The sequence below is a fragment of the Rhinoraja longicauda genome, chromosome 6, assembly GCF_053455715.1.
Source record: "Rhinoraja longicauda isolate Sanriku21f chromosome 6, sRhiLon1.1, whole genome shotgun sequence".
Classification (NCBI taxonomy): Eukaryota; Metazoa; Chordata; class Chondrichthyes; order Rajiformes; family Arhynchobatidae; genus Rhinoraja; species Rhinoraja longicauda.
In genome coordinates this window covers 52,900,601-52,924,599 of record NC_135958.1, presented here as the reverse complement: position 1 = coordinate 52,924,599, position 23,999 = coordinate 52,900,601, and the positions used below count along the sequence as shown (strand labels likewise).

The 23,999-nt window shown below is 43.1% G+C and overlaps 1 protein-coding gene across 1 annotated transcript in view; it reads right to left on the bottom strand.

Annotated features, from left to right (window-relative positions):
- Nucleotides 1-5,804: 5,804 nt before the first annotated feature.
- Nucleotides 5,805-23,999, bottom strand: part of cox10 (cytochrome c oxidase assembly factor heme A:farnesyltransferase COX10) — a 123,982-nt gene continuing 105,787 nt past the window's right edge. The window contains exons 6-7 of the mRNA XM_078400959.1: nt 19,295-19,527; nt 5,805-9,367 (exon numbers count right to left, since the gene is read on the bottom strand). Of these exons, the coding sequence (XP_078257085.1) occupies nt 8,943-9,367; nt 19,295-19,527 (658 nt within the window). The 3' untranslated portion in view covers nt 5,805-8,942. The remainder of the gene's footprint in view (nt 9,368-19,294; nt 19,528-23,999) is intronic.

Below are 23,999 nucleotides of genomic sequence, written 5' to 3'. Positions count from 1 at the left end.
TTATAAACAGAAAGAAATGTATCTTTATTATCCTTAATTTGTGTTAGCTATTTAATTCAGTGAGAAAAATATATGTCCCTGGAAAGATAAGGGCGAGACTTCAACTTGTAGCGGCAGGGCTTGCTTTACTTAACATTAACTATCAAATCACACATGGACAGTTATTCTCCTGGCTAATTGGTAAACCTCGGCTTGATCCTTTCCAAAACTTTAATGTTACTGTTTCAAACAACCCAACCTTCTAATGTAGAGCGCGCCTCACCTAAATTTACCCACGGGAAATGGCAACTTCGGGAATCTTGAGTAAAAAACAAAGTGTGTTAGTTGCTAAAGTTTAGTTTATTGTCACGTGTACCGATGTACAGTGAATTTATTTTTGAAGGTATTTATTCACAAAATGCTGGAGTAACTCAGCAGGTCAGGCAGCGTCTCGGGGGAGAAGGAATGGGTGACGTTTCGGGTCGAGACCCTTCTTCAGTCCAGTAAATTTCGATTAAAAATAGTCCGAGGGTCTCCAATGAGGTAGATAGCAGCTCAGGACCACTCTCTAGTTGGCGATAGGATGGTTTAGTTGCCTGATAACCACTGGGGGGGGGGGGGGGGGGGGGGGACTGTCCCTGAATCTGGAGATATTACAAAGTGCTGGAAGAACGCAGCGGGTCAAGCAGCATCTGTGGAGGGAATGGGTGGGCAACGTTTCGGTCGGGACCCTTCACCTGACTGATTCACTTCGTCCAGCTCGTTACCCGTTTTAGAATAGTTAATGAATGAAGTCGAGAGGGTTATTCATACGCGAGACCTACAGGTACAATTAGTCAAATGGTAGCAGAAAGAACACGTCTCTTGGATACGCGGTCAGTGAGATTTATGAATCTGTCCGATATCCCCCTTCTCTGTCGATGCACATACAAGGGGTTAATGGCGAAACGAAGCCCGCCTCGACCAGCTGCGCGGTTTCTTGCACCAACCAGCCATCGCCCAGCTGCACAAGACCGAAAATGCAATGAATCTTAATTATTGGTGCCCTTTAACCTCCAGCGAGTTTTAATTTGGGATTAATTGCTCTTTAACAACTCCTTCAAAAAAACCCTACAGCACATAAAATTAATAGAGAGGGGAGCAGTGGGATCGCAGGATTCATGTACACGTTGGCGAGATTGTCATTTCTCCAACGTTCTGGGATATTAAAGAGACAAAGTCATTTATTTGCAGCACGCCCAAACACTTGCAGTTCACAATTGTTTGTTTGTAGATTTCTAGATGCTCCAGTTTTACCTCGCGTTTCAGCAACTAATGTGCATTCGCTCAATGTGCGAAGAGAATCTATTGCTATATGTCGCTATTCACATTCTCCAAAATTACCCCTTTAACTTTGCAGAAATCCCCATCCCCTAGGTATTTCATAACGTCTGAACAAACGCAGGATGACGGGATTGGAGAGAGTCGATGTGGCGAGCGACGTTCCTACTTGTGGGAACACGTAGGATAGACATCAATTAATCCAACGATGAATCCGTTCGTAGATTATTCTCAGAGAGTGGAGCTGCTGCCACATGAAGGCCAAGGGCGATGCACACGTTCAAATTAAAGGGTGGAAATAAAGGCGAGTGGGTTGAGAACGCGCGGGGTCGTGACGGGGAAGCCGCGTTGGTGGGCGAAGTGGCATCTGGTGCAAATTGTACCCCCAGATTCGACAGAGGGCTGAAGATATGAGAAATGACATTAGTTTGGTTAAAACGTTAGAGAATAAAGAGAATCCTAAAGACTGGATTAAACTGAAGAGTTTAGGAAAGTAATTCCCCAGTTTGGGATCTAGCTACCCATGGATACATCGCCGCCAAAAGTTGGGAAAGGAAACCAGAGTGGAAACTCCACATTCAGAGAGATTTATCGACTGGAGACCACAGACAGGGAGGGGCGAGACGGCTGAGAGACCACGAAAGTATTTGAACGCGATTTTGAGATGAAACCAGACGATTTGTTGTTAGTGGTAGGGAGCAGGGGGTTACGGGCAAGGGGTTTGGCGAGGAGTCTGGACCCTTTAATACCGTGGCAGCAGAGTGCGGATCTGCCTAGTTTTCGGAGCTTGTCGACCTAGCACTGGGATGGTCCCGCTCCGATCCGTCCTGGGATAATAAACGTTTCGAGACATGAAACTTTGGTCGAAACGCGCTTCGAGGCGTTGATACATCGGATGGCGAATGTGGGCAGGCTGTACATTTGTCTGTACTTTTAGGCAGCGTTTGTTCCCCTCTGAGAAACTCCAGGGCAAACGTCACCACGTCCACAATCATACGTTTACATTGAGTAAAACAATCGGATCATTTAACCAAACCTATTGATGTTAGCGTTCGACACAACAAAACATCCCACTGATCCCAAAACAGCACACTGCACCTCGATCACGACAAGAGTTTTAAATTGCAATTCCTGAACACTAAATGTCCCAATTGCCCATTGTGGAGGTTATCAAAGGGGGCGAGGGGGGGTCAACAGTTTGAATTTCGAGCTTCAAGTTACTATTTGTCTTTGTCGAAGTTCTTGCTGAGGCCTCTAGGTGGAACAGCTTGTTCGTGACACTGTTTTACTTGGGAGGGGACGGGAGAGATTCCTGATCCATGAAAATGCACAGCCATTGCCCGTTAATGCATCACAATGATTTCACTTGAACCATGTTTCACTCCCTTGTCGCAGATCATACATATTGCACACGCAACTGTACCCCCTCCCTCCCCACGAGTTATACATAAGTTACTTAACCAGAGTTTAATCGCGCTATTTTCAATGATGTTTAAGAGTACTAAAAAGAGCTGCTTGTTTGACAATAAATTAAGAATAATGAAACAAATACGTCAGAATTCCAGCTCAGTAGGTTTCTTTAACATTTTATTTTTAATTAGGAATAACCTTTTCATTGACAGTGACACGGCGGTCAAAATAGTGAATAATTGAAAAGAACGTGATGGGTATTTTAAAACGAAACATGGCAGAATGATAGAATCAGAGATGGTAAATAAAACATCGAGGAAGGATCAACTGGATGATTTAATTTTCAACAATTTTGTTTTGGCTTCTGCCAAGGTCATATTTTATGCGATTTAGTCCTTCGGCGGATGCAACATTTTTTGGGCCACAATTTGCTTTATTTATATTTTGTAATATTTGCACTTGGTTGGCCGAACCTTCACACACAGCGACTTTCATGACTTTAGGATGTCTCAAAGCCATTCACAACCAAAAAGAAATAGAAATAAGGAAATGTAGATGCTAGTTTACAAAACAAGACACTAACTGCTGGAGTAACACGGTGGGTCAGGCAGCACCCCTGGAGAACATGGAGAGGTGACATTTTGGGTTGAGGACCCTCCTTCAGTCTGAAGAAGCATCCTGACCTGAAATGTCATCTATCCATGTTTTCCAGAGATGCTGGCTGACTTACCGAGTTACTCCAGCACTTTGTGTAATAAATTAAAAGATCTTTGTATATCTGATATAAGAAAATAACTGCAGATGCTGGTACAAATCGATTTATTCACAAAATGCTGGAGTAACTCAGCAGGTCAGGCAGCATCTCGGGAGTCGATTTATTCACAAAATGCTGGATTTACATGTGCGAAACCAAGCGCAGGCTCGCCGATCGCTTCGCTGAACACCTGCGCTCGGTCCGCATTAACAAAACTGATCTCCCGGTGGCCGAGCACTTTAACTCCCCCTCCCATTCCCAGTCTGACCTTTCTGTCATGGGCCTCCTCCAGTGCCATAGTGAGGCCCACCGGAAATTGGAGGAACAGCACCTCATATTTCGCCTGGGCAGTTTGCAGCCCGGTGGTATGAACATCGACTTCTCCAACTTTAGATAGTTCCTCTGTCCCTCCTTTCCCCTCCTCCTTCCCAGATCTCCCTCTATCTTCCTGTCTCCACCTATATCCTTCCTTTGTCCCGCCCCCCTGACATCAGTCTGAAGAAGGGTCTCGACCCGAAACGTCACCCATTCCTTCTCTCCCGAGATGCTGCCTGACCTGCTGAGTTACTCCAGCATTTTGTATATCTGATCACTGTTGCAATATAGGTAGGCACAGCTAATTTTCAAACTGCAATCTTCTAGAGGCAATAAAGCAGTAATTATTTTCAGAAATGTTAACACACGGGTAGATTACTGGCAAGTCAGCAGGGTGAATTCTAATGCCCTCTGTCGATCAGCATCTTGGTTGATATTACATCAACCCAAGAGGGTAGATGTGGAGGAAAGAACTGCAGATGCTGGTAGACACAAAATGCTGGAGTCACTCAGCGGAACAGGCAACATCTCTGGAGAGAAGGAATGGGTGACGTTTCGGGTCGAGACCCTTCTTCAGACATAGGGTAGATGTGGATTCAGTTTAACATCCCATCTAAAAGCTTGTGCCACTGATAGTGCAGTGCTCCCTGAAGGCTGCACTGAAGTGCTCGGTTCATGGGTCCGGACTGACACTCGTATCCATGAGCAGCTTAAAGGTGAAAGTGCCACCACTGAATTAAAAGGTGTGATACACTGCAGATAAAAACCTGGAAAATATTTAATATTTGGAGGGAAACAATAAACCAAGAAAGCACAATCTGCACAGTTTGCCAGATGAGGACCAGACCACTCAAAATACTTTTTGAATATCTTTCCCGGTTTCTCTGTGAGATAATTTACAAATAAAGTTTAAAAAAACACAAACACATTTATAAGAAAAAAGTAAAACTGACAAGGGTGTTTGAACACAGGTCCCACTGGGGAATTCCTGTTGGGGCTTGTGCTGCTCTAAGATGGATGATGCTGGAATTCACTGGCTTCCTGAAACTTTCAATAACAACGGGAAAGTAGCTATATCTACATCAGAAGGTGTTTGATGAGACTTAGCTCCTCCATTGCAAATTTCTAAGAACCAATCTCTCAAAACAACACTTTTGGGAGCACTGAACATAATTTAATTGTTTTGTATGTAAGCCTTTACTAAAGTAACACTGCTCAGAATCATCTTTAGTGGTACATTTACTTAGCAAATATCCCGGAACAGATGAAAATCCGACTTTAAATGTTCATGCTCAGCATCATTAAGTGTTCAAAATGATTGGAAGAGTTTTATGGACATAATAATAATAATGCAGTATTCAAACCACCAGGAACATTTTTTTTAAAACTTGAGAATTTTGGGAAGGTATGGACTCCTATAAAATGTTTTTCAAAATAAAGCTACCAAGTATTGAACATGAACATTAGGATAATAAGTAAAAGGAGTAGGAGATAGAATTACAGGAGACCAATGTTGCTCAACAGTATGGGCTGGCACTGACACAATGGGTTCAATTGTCTTTTTCCATACTACAATTTATTATTCTTATTACAGTTGTAGAAGATTCTGTAATGTTAAGATTCCAGTTACTTTCTTCTGGATTTTTTTTTAACATCCACCAGAATAATCTTCCAAACTTTGAAAGGACAATAAGACTAGGTATCCCTTTAGTAACACTGAGATATTAATCATTGGAGCATATGCGGTAAACAAGTAGATTTATCCACCTACGGTAAGTGAAATATTTTTTCGTTTGCCTGGAAACAAAATTAAGGTTACTTTAAAGAGACCTCTAATAAATTGTATCCAAATCCTTTCAGAGAAACACAATCTGTCCTCAAGAACAGAGTAATAATCCCTGACATGACATGGAATTGACTCGTAAGTACACAAACTAATATAAAACATTTATTTTACTTTTAAGCACAAAGGCACAACAGAATCTATTATCAGGCCAGGAAAAGTGTAAACACATTTTTACCATTTCTATTAAAAACTACTCCAGAGTGCCCAGCATTCTAACAGTCTGCATTGCATATTCACGTTGCAAACTGTCACCACATAACCTAATACAACATAATTCTAGAGCCTTCAAACAAAAAGAAAGTGACACATTTCACATTGATCAGTTTTACTCATTTATTACAAACATTCACAAGACTTTATTGGCTTAAGGTTCTGATTCCAATCTTTTAAATCATCATAATGATAGTGAATAATTACTGGAGGATTACTTCACATCCTGACCACACTTCTCATTTCTAAAGCAACCTCTGGTACATAGATATGAAACACTTTGGATTTTACAGCTGCATTACTGTTGCTAAAAAAATGGTTATTCTATTTATACATTGTCATCTTGAAACTACAGAAGTGATCTCTGAGCTTTGTTGGGGTCTACTATCCCAAGTGGTATGAATTTGAAGTATCACATTATCTACCAATTTTGATATCAAAGTATCAACACTGTGGCATTACACCGATGAACCAAAACATTATGACCACTGATAGGTGAAGTGAATAACATTGATTATCTTGTTACAATGGCACTTGTCAAGGGGTGGGATATATTAGGCAGCAAGTGAACAGTCAGTTCTTGAAGTTGATGTTGTTAGATGCAGGAGAAATGCGCAGGAGTAAAGACCTGAGCGACTTTGACAAGGGCCAAATTGTTATGGCCAGACGACTGGGTCAGAGCATCTCTGAAATGGCAAGGCTTGTGGGGTGCTCCCGGTCAGCAGTGGTGAGTACCTACCGACAGTGGTCCGAAGAGGGACAAATCACAAACCGGCGACAGGGTGTTGGACGCCCAAGGCTCATCGATGCGCAAGGGCAACGAAGGCTATCCCGTCTGGTCCGAACCGACAGAAGGTCTACTGTGGCACAAGTCACAGAAAATTTTAATAGTGGTCAAGGGAGGAATGTGTCACAATACACAGTGCAGCGCACCCTGCTGCATAAGGGGCTGTGTAGCCGCAGACCGGTCAGAGTGCCCATGATGACCCCTGTCCACCATCGAAAGCGCCTACATTGGGCACGCGAGCATCGGAACTGGACCTTGGAGCAGTGGAAGGTCGCCTGGTGTACGTGTGCGCCATTTAGCTGGGGAAGTGATGACACCAAGATGCACTGTGGGAAGACGACAAGCCGGTGGAGGGAGTGTGATGCTCTGGGCAATGCTCTGTTGGGAAACCCTGGGTCCGGCCATTCATGTGGATGTCAATTTGACACGTGTCACCTACCTAAACATCGTTGCAGACCAGGTACACCCCTTCATGGCAATGGTATTCCCTGATGGCAGTGACCTCTTACAGCAGGATAATGCGCCCTGCCACCCTGCACACATTGTTCTGGAATGGTTTGAGGAACATGATGAAGTGATCACTGTGTTGCCCTGGCCTCCAAATTCGCCAGATCTCAATCCGATTGAGCATCTGTAGGTTGTGCTGGATCGACAAGTCCGATCAACGGCAGCTCCACCTCGCAACTTACAGGACTTAAAGGATCTGGTGCCAGATACCACAGGACACCTTCAGGGGTCTTGTAGAGTCCAAGCCTTGGTGGGTCGGCGCAGTTTTGGCAGCACACGGAGGACCAACAGCATATTAGGCAGGCGGTCATAATGTTTTGACTTATCAGTGTATTGTGTGTGGTTTAAATGCTAATCTTTTTACATTGTATCATAATTTAATTCCCAATATGAGATCTGAACAATTTTCAACAATCAATTTCAATGGACATGGTCAACAATATCAATGACCTGTGTTCAATTGAACAGTGCAGGAATAGTGCAATTAAGGCATAAAACCTTGAAACAGTTCAAACTCCTTAATTGAAAATAATTTAACGTCGCAAAATAAACTGTCTGAGTACTTCTAAACATATATGTCAGTGCTAACCACACATTTTTATTTGGAAGACAAATGTAAAATTGGTTAAGTCCTCAAGTATTAACAGTAAATACCTTCAATTTGCAATTAAACAAAGTGTCACAATAAATGAGAATTTATTTTAGTTTCCTCTGAAGAACACACTGAATGACACATTATATAATGAATTCCACGATAACACAATAATGCAGATTGCGGTCCACTGATCTTTCTTGAAATTCTGGCCAGCACTTCAGAACATTCCCTGGTGTTCAAAAGCACTTGGTGATACATGAATCTGTTAGTTCCTTGTGCATATATTGCGCGTTTAAGTGATCTACAGCCAAAACGGGATATTAAAGGACATTGTGTGTAAGAAGGAATTGCAGATGCTGGTTTAAACTGTAGACACAAAATGTTGAAGTAACTCAGCGGGACAGACAGCATCTCTGGAGAGAAGGAATGGGTGACATTTCGGGTCAAGACCCTTTTTTTACATCAATGGAAATCACAAAATAATCTTATTGACATAATGAGGGAGATGTGGAACCTGCTAGTTGACAAATTTTGAAGACAGTGGCATAAACTTTGCTTATATTGCTCTGAGTACAGTCATTCAAGGTGAAATCTTGATCAAAGGGTTTAAAGAGTCATAAACGATTTGATAGGGTAGATATAGTCAAGTGATTTCAATGAATGGGCAAATGAAGAAAAGAATTATGCGATTGAGGAAGGGGACTACAAAACATTTATTCCCACACAAATAGTGGATATCTCGAAGCCTCTTTCCGAAAAGGCTGTGAATATTGAGATATCTGGAGCCTTTAAGACCGAGATCAATGGACGTTTGCTAGTTAGGAAGTCGAGCATTTTGGGGATTGGCAGTATAGTGTAGTTCAAACCATGAACTTACTGAATGAGGAGCAGATGACGAGGGACCATATGGCCTATCATACCTCTATTTCTTATGTTCTACAGGTCTGGATCTATGGCTGCGAAAAAAGAATTGAGATACAATTGCACCAAATTACAACTGAAAGGTAAAGTGAGGCATGTCTGAGGGGTGAAATGCCTGAACCTATTTATATGAAAAGTGAAGTTTGCTTGCATTTAACATTGCAGAATCACATATAGCAATAATAAACCGTAAAACGTCGAGGAACAGAAATTAGATTGTCCCACTTTCTGGGACTATGGCAAATGGTGCAGAAATAACCGCAGCTACCTTCTGAAGTAAAAAAAAAAAAAAAGAACATTACACTTGCATTTCTGTTTGTACTTGGTGATGGATCGTACTCTCACTTCCAGCTATCGATTTCTTGCAGGTCAGCATGAGGAGCAGTAACATTGGAAGATGCCAGAGGCTACAGAAGAAAAGTTTGCGAGCACTGTTACGGCTGGAGTCCCTGTAAAACCGGTAGCCGAGATAGCTGATGTACAAGTTTATTGGGAGTGAAATGAGGGGAAAGGTCCAGGTGGTCACATCAAAGACAGGACAGAGCGTTGATAGTCCAATGAGACCAAAGCAGTGGCGGAATGCCACCCGTTTACAGAGCGCGGGGTGCGTGACCGACATCATACGGTAGCCTCCTCGTGAATAATCCTCTCTCAGGTTCCAGCTTAACGCATTGAAATGTGGGAACTGCCAGGAGTAGAGAATGCCACCTAATAACAAGGCACCTAAACAAAGAGAAAGGGAGATGTCTTAGGTTTGAAACATTAAGGAATTCAATTTTTCTTGCCCCACATTATTGAATTCCGTCAAGAATATAGAGAAACAAAAAGCTGTGAGTGCTGGTTTACAAAAAAAAGTCGAGTGCTGGAGTAACTCAGCAGGTCAGGCAGCATCTGAGGTGGTTCACCAGAGATGTGCCTAACCCACCAAGTTACTCCAGCACTGGTTTTGTTTCCCTTTAAGAATATCTTTGACAAAACATTTTCCCATAAGTTCAAGGTTAAAGGCCTTCTGAAGTATGGCAAAATCAACTTTGATTATTCTTTTACACATTACTATCCCCAGTGTGCACATTGTTTTGCCACTAACAATGCATAACATCTACTTAAAACCAGGTGAAACAAATACTGCATTAAATAGAGCACTTAAAAATGAAATCAGAGTAAATTTTTTAACCTTTCGATTCACAACGTTAATTCTGCCTTAAGTCGCAAGTGCCCATCTCAATGTGGAAAATTAGTACATTAGAAATGGGAAAAGTGAGACCATGAACTGTTCTGCCATTCATTAATATCATGGTTGGTCTTTCATCTCAACTCCATTCTACTACACAGTCTGAAGGGCCTCGACCAGAAACATCACCCATTCCTCTCCAGAGATGCTGCCTGTACCGATTGAGTTACTCCAGCATTTTGTGTCTACTTTGATTTAAACCAGTATCTGCAGTTCCTACATTCACATCTACTCTACTACACTATCTAGTTTCCTTAATATCCACAAATCTACTGAGATCTATCAAGAATATACTCAGAAAATGAGCTTCCACACCCTTTCAGGGTAAAGAATTCCAAAGATTTGCAGTCCTCTGGGTGAAGAAGCTTCTCATCTCTTGACCCAAAAGGCTGAGCCTTTATTTTGAGGTTGTGACACTTGTGACATCTCACAAGCCACGAGAAGCATCAAAAGCACATCTACCATCAAGTCTCTTTTGTACATTTCACCAAGTTCACTTCTCATTCTTCTGAATGAGAAATTACCAGCCCAACAATTAATCCAATTGTACTGCACTGAGCTGCACCCAATATTCCAGAAATGGTCTCACAGTGCTACATAACTACTGTTTGTCATAATGCTTCATCTGGAAGAACAACTATGTCTCCTGAACAGCAACATCTTTCAATCTCTCACTATGTTAAAAAAAAGTACTTAGCCGATTTAATTTCTCTATTAAGATAGCTGAGCTCACATTACCCATTAATTTAACCCGCCTAGAACTCCCCAAAGCCTTTCTTGTTGCTCCTTGCAGCTTCACTACCACCTATCATCTGGTAATACAATGGGAAAAATATGGATATCATACACTCAATCTCCTCATCAACATCATTGATATACATTGTGAGCATCCATGACCCCAGCCCTCCAGCACCCTACTGATCATGGCTTTCCATCTCAAAAATGATCTCTTTATTCCTACCCAGTATTCTGTCTAGTAATTAGTTCTCAATTCATGCTCATATATTACTCCCAATACTGCACGCTCTAATTGCGTTTAACAATCTTGCAAGACGCACCTTTTCAAAGACTTTCGTAAAGTTCAAATACATTATATCAACTGGTTGTCTTTTTATTTATTACTAGACCAAGTGGACCCGTTGGGCCTAAACCTCTCCTGCATTGGTGCAGCACCCTCTCCTATCCCCCACCCTCCCCCCCAACCCCCCTTATCCTCCCTCCTCCCCCCCCCTCCACCCTCCCCCCACCCTCCCTCCCTCCCTCGGAGTTAGATTTAAACTTTAAATGTGAATAACTTAAAAAATATAACACCGATTTCAATGAAACTTCTTCCATTAGCACCATTGGGACTACGGTGAAAGGTGGGCCTAAAATTGTCACGTTATCGTGTACTGTTTTGACTGTAGTTTTAGGGACAAACAAACAAATGAGATTTTGTATATAGATGTTAATCGCGACCCTAAAAAAGTTATATCTGTTTTCCTTTCACAAATCCACATTGACTACACCCAATTCCAATATTATTTTTCAAATGTCCCGATACCACTTAAGTGGAGATTCAAGATTTTTTTTTTAGTACTGATGTCAGGTTAACTAGTCTGTTTATTTTCTCCCTCCTTTCTCAGACTAAGGGATCATGTTTGCATTTGACAGTTCTCTCTCATCATCATATTTGTGGAATTCTCTGCCACAGAGGGCAGTGGAGGCCAATTCACTGGATGAATTTAAAAGAGAGTTAGATAGAGCTCTCGGGACCAGTGGAATCAAGGGATATGGGGAGAAGGCAGGCACGGGTTACTGATTGTGGATGATCAGCCATGATCACAATGAATGGCGGTGCTGGCTCGAAGGGCCAAATGGCCTCCTCCTGCACCTATTTTCTGTTTCTATTCCCATTTGATACGGTTATTCGCAATGGTGCCTGAATGGCCATCAAGAAACACAAATGGGGGTTGTTATATTGTCTAATCGTTCAATATAAATGCTACTACAATAAGGAAGTTGTACCTTGCAAGCATAAAACAATTAAGGATAAAAACACAGAGCTTGCAAGAAAGGTAGTTCCTTCTCTTGGAAGTTCGCAGAGAATCTTACTACACTAGTACCTTCATTATATCTTCAAATCCTAATAGCCCTTGACCTCGTAGTGTGCACGGAACAGCCTTACTAATTTATTGATAGAACAATTCTGTCTACTGGCTCTCAAAGTTATATATCCTAGATAAACTGTCTCGCGCAAAAAGTCCACTGCAATGTTTTATTTAAAAAATGTGTAAACACAAAAACAAATTTCACAGATCAATGTCACATCCGATTTAATCTACTTAAGATGTCATATGCGCTAATGAATGATTCAAAATGTGATTAAAAATGTGAACTGTTTCAATTTGCTTAAAAATTAATTTTGCAAAAGCAAGATATTAATTATATTATAGATGCAAAAAAAGAGGAAAGGAGCCAAGGGTATGTGCAGTTATATCAGTTATATACCTTGTCCAGATTTGTACACATTCGGGCTAACAGCAGGCTAAACATTGATTTAGGCCTTACAAAGTAATATCGAAGCCAAGACATGGAGTTGTTCTCTAGTGAGGGACAGAAAATCAAATGCAAATTTATTTCACATAGGCCTTAGGGCAAACATTGGGAGATGTAATCTGTCGGGTGAAGATTGTTGTGCAATGTTGGGTAGAGAATTCATTTGAGAAGGCCTTTACCAGCTCTCTCCTCCCTCCAACATGACCAAAAGCAGGATTGGGAAGTGCAAATTTAAAAAAAAATACAGAAAGAGGGATCAGCTGCCATACATAATCTTTTTCAAGCTTACGGAAAATCCTTAGCCTCTGTCAACCCAGAGGGACTGTGGAGAATCCTTCTCAAATCTGGTTGATCCCAGAAGTTCATCGACATTGCAGAGAGTTGTGGACCATCATGCAGACCAGCCTTCCTTCCAATGACTCCATGTACACTTCACGCTGCCTCAGCAAGGCCACCAGCATAATCAAGGACCAGTCTCACCCCGGTCACTCCCTCTTCTCCCTCTCTCCCATCAGGCAAGAGGTTCAGAAGTTTGAAAACAAATACCTCCAGATTCAGGAACAGTTTCTTTTCAGCTGTGATCAAGCAATTGAACAGGCCTCTCACAGCGAGAGTACAACGCTGACCTCCCATCTATCTCAATGGAGCCCATTGAATAATCTTTATTCTGACTATATAGGACCTCAATGCTATATTTTGCACTAAATACTGTATTCTTTACGTGTAGGGACGGCAGATGCTAGTTTACACCGAAGATAGACACAAAATGCTGGAGTAACTCAGTGGATCAGGCAGTATCTCTGTAGAAAAGGAATAGGTGACATTTCAGGTCAAGACCCTTCATCAGACATCACCAGTCTGATGAAGGGCCTCGACCCGAAACGTCACCAGTTCCTTTTCTCCATAGATGCTGCCTGACCAGCTGAGTTACTCTAGAATTTTATGTCTATCTTCGGTGTACCCTTTATTCTTTATCTGTGCACTGTGGGGGCTTGATCGTATTCATGGATAGTCTTTTCGTTGACTGGATGGCACGGAAAAGAAAAAGCTTTTCACTGTAACTCGGTGCAGTGACAATAATAAACTAAACTATTCTCTGTTTCCCAAATGATCTCTTGCAAACAAAGAGTCCTAACCAACAGATGCAATGTAGACCCAGTCCCAGTGCAGACTGGGTCACGGTACAACCTTTTAAAATGTTCCTTTCCTCACTATTCCATCCCAACACCAACAGATCTCCCACTGGAGTGGAACTAATCTTAATGGAAACTGTTTAACTTGCATCACCGCCACCCCGATCTCAGTCACTGAGCTGTAGTGCGCAGCCATCACAGGTGTTTGAGCACACTTGGAGAAGGAGCTCCAAGCCATTGATGACCAGGATGGGTTCACTAGAATGGGTCACACACACATGTAAACAAAAGCCCCTCATCAATCTTCCTTGTGCACAACATTGCCCTTCTCCCAGGCAATAAAGGATGAAGCACTAAATAACATGGATCACTCTCTATTTCTCAGCAGAGGCAGACATCGATGACACTGTTTATGTTTGAGATTCCTCTTCCATTGCCTCTCATGGGCTAGCACTATCTTTGACTGTCAGAGGAAAGGTTTTCAAAGATTAGGACCTCAAGACAGCATAACAACTCATGGTCTACCAGGCAGCAATGATCCTTATCTCTCCGTATGTTTAGAGAAGAGAGATCTCTGCAAGAGGCAACTCAAGAGGTACCCCCAACCGTCTCTCTGCAATATCCTTCAAATCCACAGATAGGATAAATAAATCTCTCCCGGGCTGACAAGGCCATAATCACATTCAATCAGATCCGATTTATGAATCACACTTTCTACAGACCTGACTTAAAGAGGCATTCTTTAATTCTGGACATGATGACATGCCAGTTATGATTCTAGTCAACAGATGCGATGTAGACACAGTCCCAGTGCACACTGTTTCATCGTCCAACCTTCAAAACGCTTCAAGGATGTTCTCAAAGCCGCCTTGCAAATATGCAACACCTTCATCAAGTCATGGGCAGTACTGGCCTTCAACCTCTCAGAATGATGACAGAGTCGGGGAGGTAGTGAGAATCTCATGTTCCTTAAGTGAGTATCTCATGTTTACATCGGCGAGACCAAACGCAGGCTCGGCGATCGCTTCGCTCAACACCTGCACTCGGTCCGCGTTGGCCAATCTGATCTCCCGGTGGCCGAGAACTTCAACTCCCCTTCCCATTCCCAGACTGACCTTTCTGTCATGGGCCTCCTCCAGTGCCTCCTCCAGTGCCATAGTGAGGCCCACCGGAAATTGGAGGAACCACCTCATATTTCGCTTGGGCAGCTTGCAGCCCAGTGGTATGAACATCGACTTCTCCAACTTTAGATAGTTCCTCTGTCCCTCTCTCCCCTCCTCCTTCCCAGATCTCCCTCTATCTTCCTGTCTCCACCTATATCCCGCCCCCCTGACATCAGTCTGAAGAAGGGTCTCGACCCGAAACGTCGCCCATTCCTTCTCTCCCGAGATGCTGCCTGACCTGCTGAGTTACTCCAGCATTTTGTGAATAAATCTCATGTTCCTTTGTCAGCACATAAAGAAGCCAAGCAAAAATCATGAAAGGCTTTACCAATCCTTTACTAATCCCCCACTTGCCATCTCAAGCACGTCTGCCTCACCTGCGGCTGAGTCTACTGATTATACACTGGCCTCATCAGCCACTGCAGAACCGCCAGTACTAGAATGGAAGCAAGTCATTCTCGACTAGATCAAGAGGAGGGGTGTGGTTGAATCATTGAGATATTGTGTAAATCATAAGACCTGGGAGAACAAGCAGTATAAAGTGAAAATCTAATAATGGTTTTTTTTTAATCGATATTTTAGTTTGGTTTGTGTCATTAATAGTAATGGGAGGCACCCATAAGGCAGAAACATTGTCACAAACCTTGGACATTCCCAAAGTAAGGATACAGACAATCATTGCCCCGCATCATTAATTTATTTTATGCAGTTAGTGAAATGAAAGTATTTTTTGATAAATTATAAGCCTCCTCCTAATATAATGGAATAGATTGATGATGGATTTGTATTTGTGTTATCTATTATATTAAGTGTTTATTCATTTACTTTCTGAAAAATATGAATGTATTATTTATCTATAATTTATCTATATTATATAATAGTATATTATATTAAAGTATATTATATATATATATATTAACATTGTCTTGGTATGGCTGCCAATTTCAGAAGTCAAAAGACGGACACAGCATGTAATAAAACTTAGGCAAACAGTTTCATAAAGAACATTACAAAGTATGGAGGTTAAGCTCCAACTTTATAAAATTGTGGTCGGAGCTCAGCTGGAGTAATGTGTCCAATTCTGGCCACAAGCTGTGGGAAGGATGTGATGGCACTGGAGAAGGTGCAGAGGGGATTCACCATGGCGTTGCCTGGGAGGAAGCAGTTGTATTATAAAGAATGTTTAGAGAAACTGTCTTTTCTCCCTGGAGGAAAGAAGGTTAGTTTAGAGATACAGAGCGGAAACAGGCCCTTCGGCCCAGCGAGTCCGCGCAGACCAGCGATCCCCGCGCATTAACGCCATCCCACACACACTAGGAACAATTTACACCAAGCCAATTAACCTATAAACCTGTACGTCTTTGGAGTGTGAGAGGAAATCGAAGATCTCGGAGAAAACCCACGCAGGTCACGGGGAGAACGTACAAACTCCGTACAGACAGCACCCATAGTCGGGATCGAACCCGGGTCTCTGGCGCTGCAAGCGCTGTAACGCAGCAATTCTACCATTGCGCCACCGTTACGAGGGGAATCGACAGATATATAGAACTACGAAGGGCACAGCTCGAGCAGGTTGCAGGAAACTCTTCCCCACATCAGAGGTAAAACTAGGCGGCATAGGTTCAGGGTAAGGGGGTAAGGTAGTGACATTCAGAGGAGATATTGGATGATCTTCTTCATCCAGAGTGTGGTAAGTCCCTGCAATGCACTGCCTGTGAAGAGTGGTGAAAGACTGTGAAAACTAACATCATTGACAGTATTTACAAAGTGTCCAGATGAACAATTGAATTGTTTAGGCACAGAAGGCCATGGACCAAGTGCTGTGCAATAGGGTTAATGTAGAAGTCAGCTTTGGCTCAGCATCGAAGAGTTGGGTTAAATGGCCTGTTCCATGCTGTATGGTGCTATGATTCCGTTAATAACAGGTAAAAGACACAACAGCAGAAATGGAATACAATGTGCAATTACAAAAAACTATGAATTGAGGAAGAGAACTCATTATCATCATTATGATTATAATTCTCCCACAGGAAGGACAAAAATGATATGCTGTAATTACCCTTTGAGTGTCTTCTTTATGGTTCACAGCATGGAAGTGACAGGATGTGCAAGAGTCATTAGCCTTGTTTACATTAGCAGATGGAATGGGTATCTAGTCAGTGAAGATGACCAATCCTGAAACTGCCCTGTTTACATTAGTGTCTCAGAGCTGGGTCACTCTGATGACAGATTACGAGTTACATATGCTAGGTTCACTTGGAAATATGTCAGAGAAACAATATGTCAGTAGTCAGCGAGCTTCACTGTTCCCAGGTAGCTCAAAGGCCATCATAGTGTGGCCGCAAGTGGCCGCAGTTTATTTAGAACTTATTCTGATGTCAAAGTATTAAAACAACACTGGGTAGGAAAATGCTTATAGTTCCAGAAATACAATTATACCACATACGTTCTGCGTAGAGTGTTGAATTGTTATGAAATGAATTGAAATTTAACCTTGATTTTAAATAATTGACATCTGCTAAAATAATTTTGGCATTTGTTCATCATGTTAATTGCAATTTAATACAAGGATCAGTTCAGATATATATTCTGAATGCTATCCTAAGCTAGAGTGCATGCCCTTATATTGCATTTATTGTATGTGTTGGTGGTTCTAATGGAATGAAGATTTGTTTACACTTGGGGGAATCTTGCCTTGCTGAGATCCAGAGATACAAATATACACATCTCCACTCAAATCTGCCTCAGTCTTTTAAATATGGTTACAGCAGAGACCACAATGTATGAAAAAATGGAATGTGTTTAAAACTCAATTTTGAGCTCACTTTCCACCAACCATTGAAGTTTGAATATGCCTGCTAGCAACTGGGCAGAAACTCCTTCATTAATCCACTTTAGATAAAGCAACATTGAAGTAGAAACATTCAATAGGTGAAAATTGCAGCAGCTTTTTGTATCATCAATATCTGGGATAAAACATTGGCCCTTGGAATAGTGGTGATCTGGAGGCCACCAAGGATGCATCATGTCAAGTGCTCTTCTACTGTGCCACCGCCCACCATGAGAAAACCTCTTTATCTGATGAACAATTAATGATAAGGGCCATGGTGTGTCCACTGGGACAGGGCTAGATCAGCAGTTGGGTGGTTTGTGCATTAGTTATAAGCCGTTAACTTGTGCTTTTCTGCATTTGGTTTAGGAATAAGAGAGCATTTAGCAACAAGCATGTCAAGTGTATTCGATGATTTGAATGTGTGCCAGGGAAATGTTCATTCATCTAAATGGCTGCAGACATTGTTTATGTCCAATTAAACTTTGGTGCCGGAAAGAGTCAGGTTTAGTAATAATCATGGGATGAACATTCATTGAACTATCACTTTGATCCTCACAGGAATAGGGACTCAATAACATCCTGCGTAAACAACCAAACACAACTAATTGGTTTAAATTATAAAACTGATGGCCATTTAATGCACGGTGAACAACAGACTGATGTGCACATTGATGGTAGTTCTGCTTCATGAGGGATAGCACTTTCGAAATATGACTAGATCAGTTTGAAATAAATGTTTAATGGAATATAACTTATGTTACAGAAATAACCATTTTGGAAGCACTGAGGTGCAGTGGTAGAGCTGCTGCCTTACAGAATTACCAGAGACCTGGGTTTGATCCTGACTGCGGGTGCTGTCTCCCTGTGACTGCGTGGGTTTTCTCCGGGTGCTCCGGTTTCCTCCCACATGCCAGACACGTACAGGTTTGTTGGTGAATTGGTTTCTGGAAATTGTAAATTGTTCTGGTGTGCAGGACAGTGTTAGAGTACGGGGTGATCGTTGGTCGCTGTGGACTTGGTGGGCTGAAGGGCCTGTTTCCACATTGCATCTAGGGCGGCACAGCGGTAGAGTTGCTGCCTTACAGCGAATACAGCGCCGGAGACTCAGGTTCGATCCTGACTGCGGGTGCTGTCTGTACGGAGTTTGTACGTTCTCCCCGTGACCTGCGTGGGTTTTCTCCGAGATCTTCGGTTTCCTCCCACACTCCAAAGACGTACAGGTTTGTAGGTTGAGTGGCTTGGCAAATGTAAAAATTGTCCCTAGTGTGTGTAGGATAGTGTTAGTGTACGTGGATCGCTGGGCGGTGCGGCCCCGGTGGGCCGAAGGGCCTGTTTCCGCGCTGTATCTCTAAATCTAAAAAAAATATCTAAAATCTCTAAAATCTAAAGTGATAATACACAACCGTAAGAAGTCAGCTATTCCTTATTCATCTACTCAGCATGATCCAATAAGTTGTTCCTCCACTCCATTTGATTCATCTTTCAATCAACTTGCAGGTATAGAATACCTTCCAGGTGCAAGATTTAGTTATTCAACACTAATGATACAACATTGTTAAGGGTTTTCCACCTGGTCTGACCCAATGAACAGCTGTATCAGGTAATGGAAGATTTTGTTCCTCCAAGCTGTTCATCTTAAAATGGCGATTCATATTTACAATTGATATGGATGAGTCTTTACAAAATCAAATTGCTGCATGGTCAATGCGCATTTTTATTCTTTCTTGGAAGATAGATTAGTAAAGGACTTACCTGCCCCGATGCTGCCAGTGGCTGCTGTCCAGCCCATGACTGGAGGAATAGCACCAACCATAGAGCCCACCCAGGTGTTGAGAATACTCAGCCGTTTCATTGGGGTGTAGCAGCATGTGTAGAGGAAAAGGTTAAAGGCTCCCAATGCTCCAGTTAATGGGTTAACTCCAAGTGCCAAAATCGCTATACCAGGCACACTGCAGGCAGCAGCGAAGGATACTGCATGTAAAGGACTAAGGGTTTAAAAGAAAACACACAGATCAGCAAGCTGGATATTTAATTCACAGGTAGCCAGAAGAAAAGTTAATCACTACTTTTCGACAACACACTGTTTGAGATCTCAGGGATGCACAATTGGTGATACAGTACATTTTAAACTCAAAAAGTTGCCAGTTTTCATTTTCCCATGCCACAAAACATTTACATCAGCCACAGGTGTCTAGTTTGCGATTATGAATGAAGTTGCTTACACTACTTTTTGTTTAGCTTAGAGATATAGCGTGGAAACAGGCCCTACGGCCCACGAGTCCGCGCCGACCAACGATCCCATACGCTAGCACTATCCTACATACTCGGGACAATTGATCATTTTTAACCAACAAACCTGTACGTCTTTGGATTGTGGGAGGAATCAGGAGCACCCAGAGAAAACCCATGCGGTCACAGGGAGAATGTACAAACTCCCTACAGACAGCACGGCTAGAATCAAACCCGGGTCTCTGGCGTTGTAAGGCAGCATCGCTACCACTATGTTACTGTGCTGCCCCTATTGTTGGCCAAATATTAATTTCCTCGATCAAGGATGGGTATGATGGAGTGCAATGAATTCTCAAACGAGTATATTGTTTTCAGAATGACTGCATCAAAAACTATTAATTGTAAGGAACTGCACAAGTTTTCCTCTTCTGAAATTAGGTAAAGCACATTTATCAGTTCACATTTGCAAGGACCTCTGGTAGAGTGAATAATGGAAGGATGATTCATGTAGGCTATTTAATGACCCATCTGGACATGACAAACATTGCTCTACATCAGGCCGACTGAACACAAACTCAGCTGTGATTAAATGAACCATAGATTGCACACACACGGCGATAATCATTACACATCAAGCTTGTTTGTTTATTCAACATTCAGCAACTTTCAGCAGAATATATTTAAATCATTTTTACAACTTCAGGATGACAAATTGGCTTGTGGAAATAGGGTTGTAATTTCCATTTTTTAAAATTGAACTAATACAATTAAGTTCTAGGAATCAGTGGCATCTTTCCTGATGTTTTGGAGTTTACTGAGTGAGAAATGGATTGGTTGGGTTCCAGATTTCCCAAACCCAAATTGCTCCCAGCAAACCCAGGTGATCAAAGCTGAGCCTCTGCTGATGTGTATGATAACTCAGGGTACTAGAATACAAATAATAATATGAGAAACAGGAGCAAGAGTAGCTCATTCAGCCCTTCAGGAGGCTGTGTATTATTAAGCAGGACCCTAGATTGTATTTGAAAGCCACTTTCTGGCCCTGCTCCCAAATCCTTTAATTTAACAAATATCCAGCAATCTATTGGGTTAACTTCAGGGGAGCATTTGTTGGCTTTGGGCCCATACATGCCAGATTTTAGAAAGATGATGGGGGGGGGGGGACGTCATTGAAATCTAGCGAATAACGAAAGGCCTAGATAGAATGGATGTGGAGAGGATGTTTCCAGTAGTGAAGAACTGGCTTCTAGAAAGGAACAAAAGTTAAACCTGAAACTAAGGTGAAATGGCGATATAAAAAACATTGATATCAAAATAGAAACTTTAGTAACTTTTACTGCACTGTCCTGGTTAACAAGCATGTTAACAAGCCTGAGTTTGATCTAATTCCTTTGGAATTACTAGGGCAAACAGCCCAAAGGTTGCAAAACCAGGCTATTCGTATGGTGACATGACGTTATTTTCAGTGCAATAAATTCGGGAATCAATTGCCATTCGAGGCTGGGTTAACTGGTTTCATCAGGTCAGTTTTATTTCGAATTGCCACCTTATTTGTTCATTTGTTAGGATCATTGGTTACCTCAGCAATCATTGTCCATCCCGAGTTACCACATTTTCATGAAATTACGTAGAGATCTGAGCAGGTTTCCTCTTCTGAAGGGCACTGCTGAACCAAATGAGTTCTCATGACAGGTTTTTGGTTGTCTAGATTACTGTTAGCAGATCTTTTCTTTTCAATTACAGTTATTAACTGAAGTCAAGTCAAGTCAAGTCAAGTTTATTTGTCACATACACATGCACGATGTGCAGTGAAATGAAAGTGGCAATGCCTGTGGATTGTGATTTTTTTAAAATTACAATTACAGCATATAAATTAAAATTAATACAGAAAAGAAAATTTAGACCCTGGAGTTATAATAGTTAACAGTCCTGATGGCCTGAGGGAAGAAACTCCGTCTCATCCTCTCCGTTTTCACAGCGTGACAGCGGAGGCGTTTGCCTGACCGTAGCAGCTGGAACAGTCCGTTACTGGGGTGGCAGGGGTCCCTCATAATCTTGCTTGCTCTCGATCTGCACCTCCTGATGTATAGGTCCTGCAGGGGGCGAGTGTAGTTCCCATGGTGCGTTCTGCCGAACGCACTACTCTCTGCAGGGCCTTCCTGTCCTGGGCAGAGCTGTTCCCAAACCAGACTGTGATGTTGCCGGACAGGATGCTCTCTACAGCCCCAGAGTAGAAGCATTGAAGGATCCTCAGAGACACTCTGCTGTTATGCTGGAGGTTGAAGTCAGATGTTTGGATTGTCGGTCCAGGCTTCTGAATTATAGCTGAACTCTGCATCAGGCAAGATCTGTGGAGGGAATGGACAGGCAACGTTTCGGCTCATGATCCTTCTTCAGACCGAAGAAGGGTCCCGACCTGTAATGTCGCCTGTCCATTCCTTCTGCTGATACTGCCAGACCCACTGAATTTTTCCAGCACTTTGTCTTTTGCTCAAGGCTCCATTATCGGCAGTTCCACAAGCCCGCTGAATTACTCGTGCTTTACCAGCACTGTACTGTAAATGGGCTGCATGTTATGAGGAAAAAATGTTTTCATGAAAGTGCCAGATCAAGTGCCAGAGGAGCCAGATCATCTGCTGGTCACCCATTCCTCAATTCTGATAGCTGATGTACCCAATTTCTGCTTAATTTGCAGATGTGCAAGACCTATACTGTACGTGCCAGGGATTCATTCCAGTTTTGCATCTGCAGCTCAAAACGACTGATCTATTTTGCAGCAGAGATGCAGTTTGCGAGTTGATATACCGTTATTACTTTTCTGAATGATGGATTTTATTACACACTGGACCAAGTGGACCCATTGGGCCCATTCCCCGTAGAGGGGGGACAGGGAAGGGGAGAGGGTGTGATTGAGTGAGCCCTGGACCCAAAGCCTCTCCTGTTTTGTAGCACCCTCAACCCCCCCACTCAATCCCCCTTATCCCCCCTCCTCCCCCCACTGACCCACTCCATCCCCCCTACCCACCCCACTTGCCCCTCCCCTGCCCCCACTTGCCCCTCCCTTACCCCCATTCCCCCCAGTCCCGCCTCCACCCCATTTCCCCCTCCCCACCCCTTTTCCCTCCTCCCCCTCCACCCCACTCGCCCCACCTTTCTCCCCTCCCCTACCCCCACTTTCCCTGCCTGCACCCTTCACCCCCCCACCCCAATCTTCCCTTCTCCCCACCCCCACTCTTCCCTTCTCCCCACCCCCACCTTGCCCTCCTCCCCACCCACTCTCCCCCCACCCCCTCTCCTCCCCCCACCCCACCACTCTCTCCTCCCCTCACCCCCCCTTCCCCCCACCCCCACTCTCTCCACCCCCCACCCCCCTTCCCCATTCTCCCCTCTTCCCCACCCCCACTCTCCCCTGCCACCATTCACCTCCACCCCCACTCTGTTACCCCGACACTCAACCCCCTCACCCCACTTTCCCCTGCCCCCACGCCCACTGTCCCCCTTCCCCCCACCCCTCCTACCCCCACGCCCATTCTCCTCGACCCCCTTCCCCTCCATCCCGCCCACCCACACTCTCTCCTCCCCCACCCCTCCCCCTCCCCCACTCTCTCCTTCTCCCCACCCTCCCCTCCCCTCCTACCCCCACCCTCCGCTCCAACCACACGAACCTGGGCCTGCGGGCCCGGCAATGCCGTTTAAAGCTCTTCCGTGCGAGGGGGAGAGGAAAAGGGAGGGGAAAGCTCTGAGCACGGCATTGCCGTCAGTCTACGCAAAAAAGGATAGCATAAGTAGAGTGTATCACTCAGCAGGTCAGGCAGCAACTGTGGAGGGAATGAATAGGTGATGTTTCGGGTCGTGATCCTTCTTACAGTTCTGAGGAGCAGAAGATGGATGTGTTAATCTTATTTAATGAGGGTTGGTCATTGCATACTAGCTACCAGATGGTGTTGACAAAGGCCTCGTCCAATGACAAGGAGGTCCAAGCAGTCAGGAGGTCATGCTCTGCTGCACAATCTTATGTCTCTTAAGGATGGGATAAAATATATATTTTTAAGTGATTTATGATTATATCAAAGCTCCAGCATATGGACATAAACAAGGCTGATTTATTATCATTTCATTACATCATGAACAAATTAATATTTCACACAAAAGGAAGGAAAATCCAATATTACCTCAAAATATTGAAATGTGATATTATCTAAAAATGATCAGTTTGAATCTCAAGGAA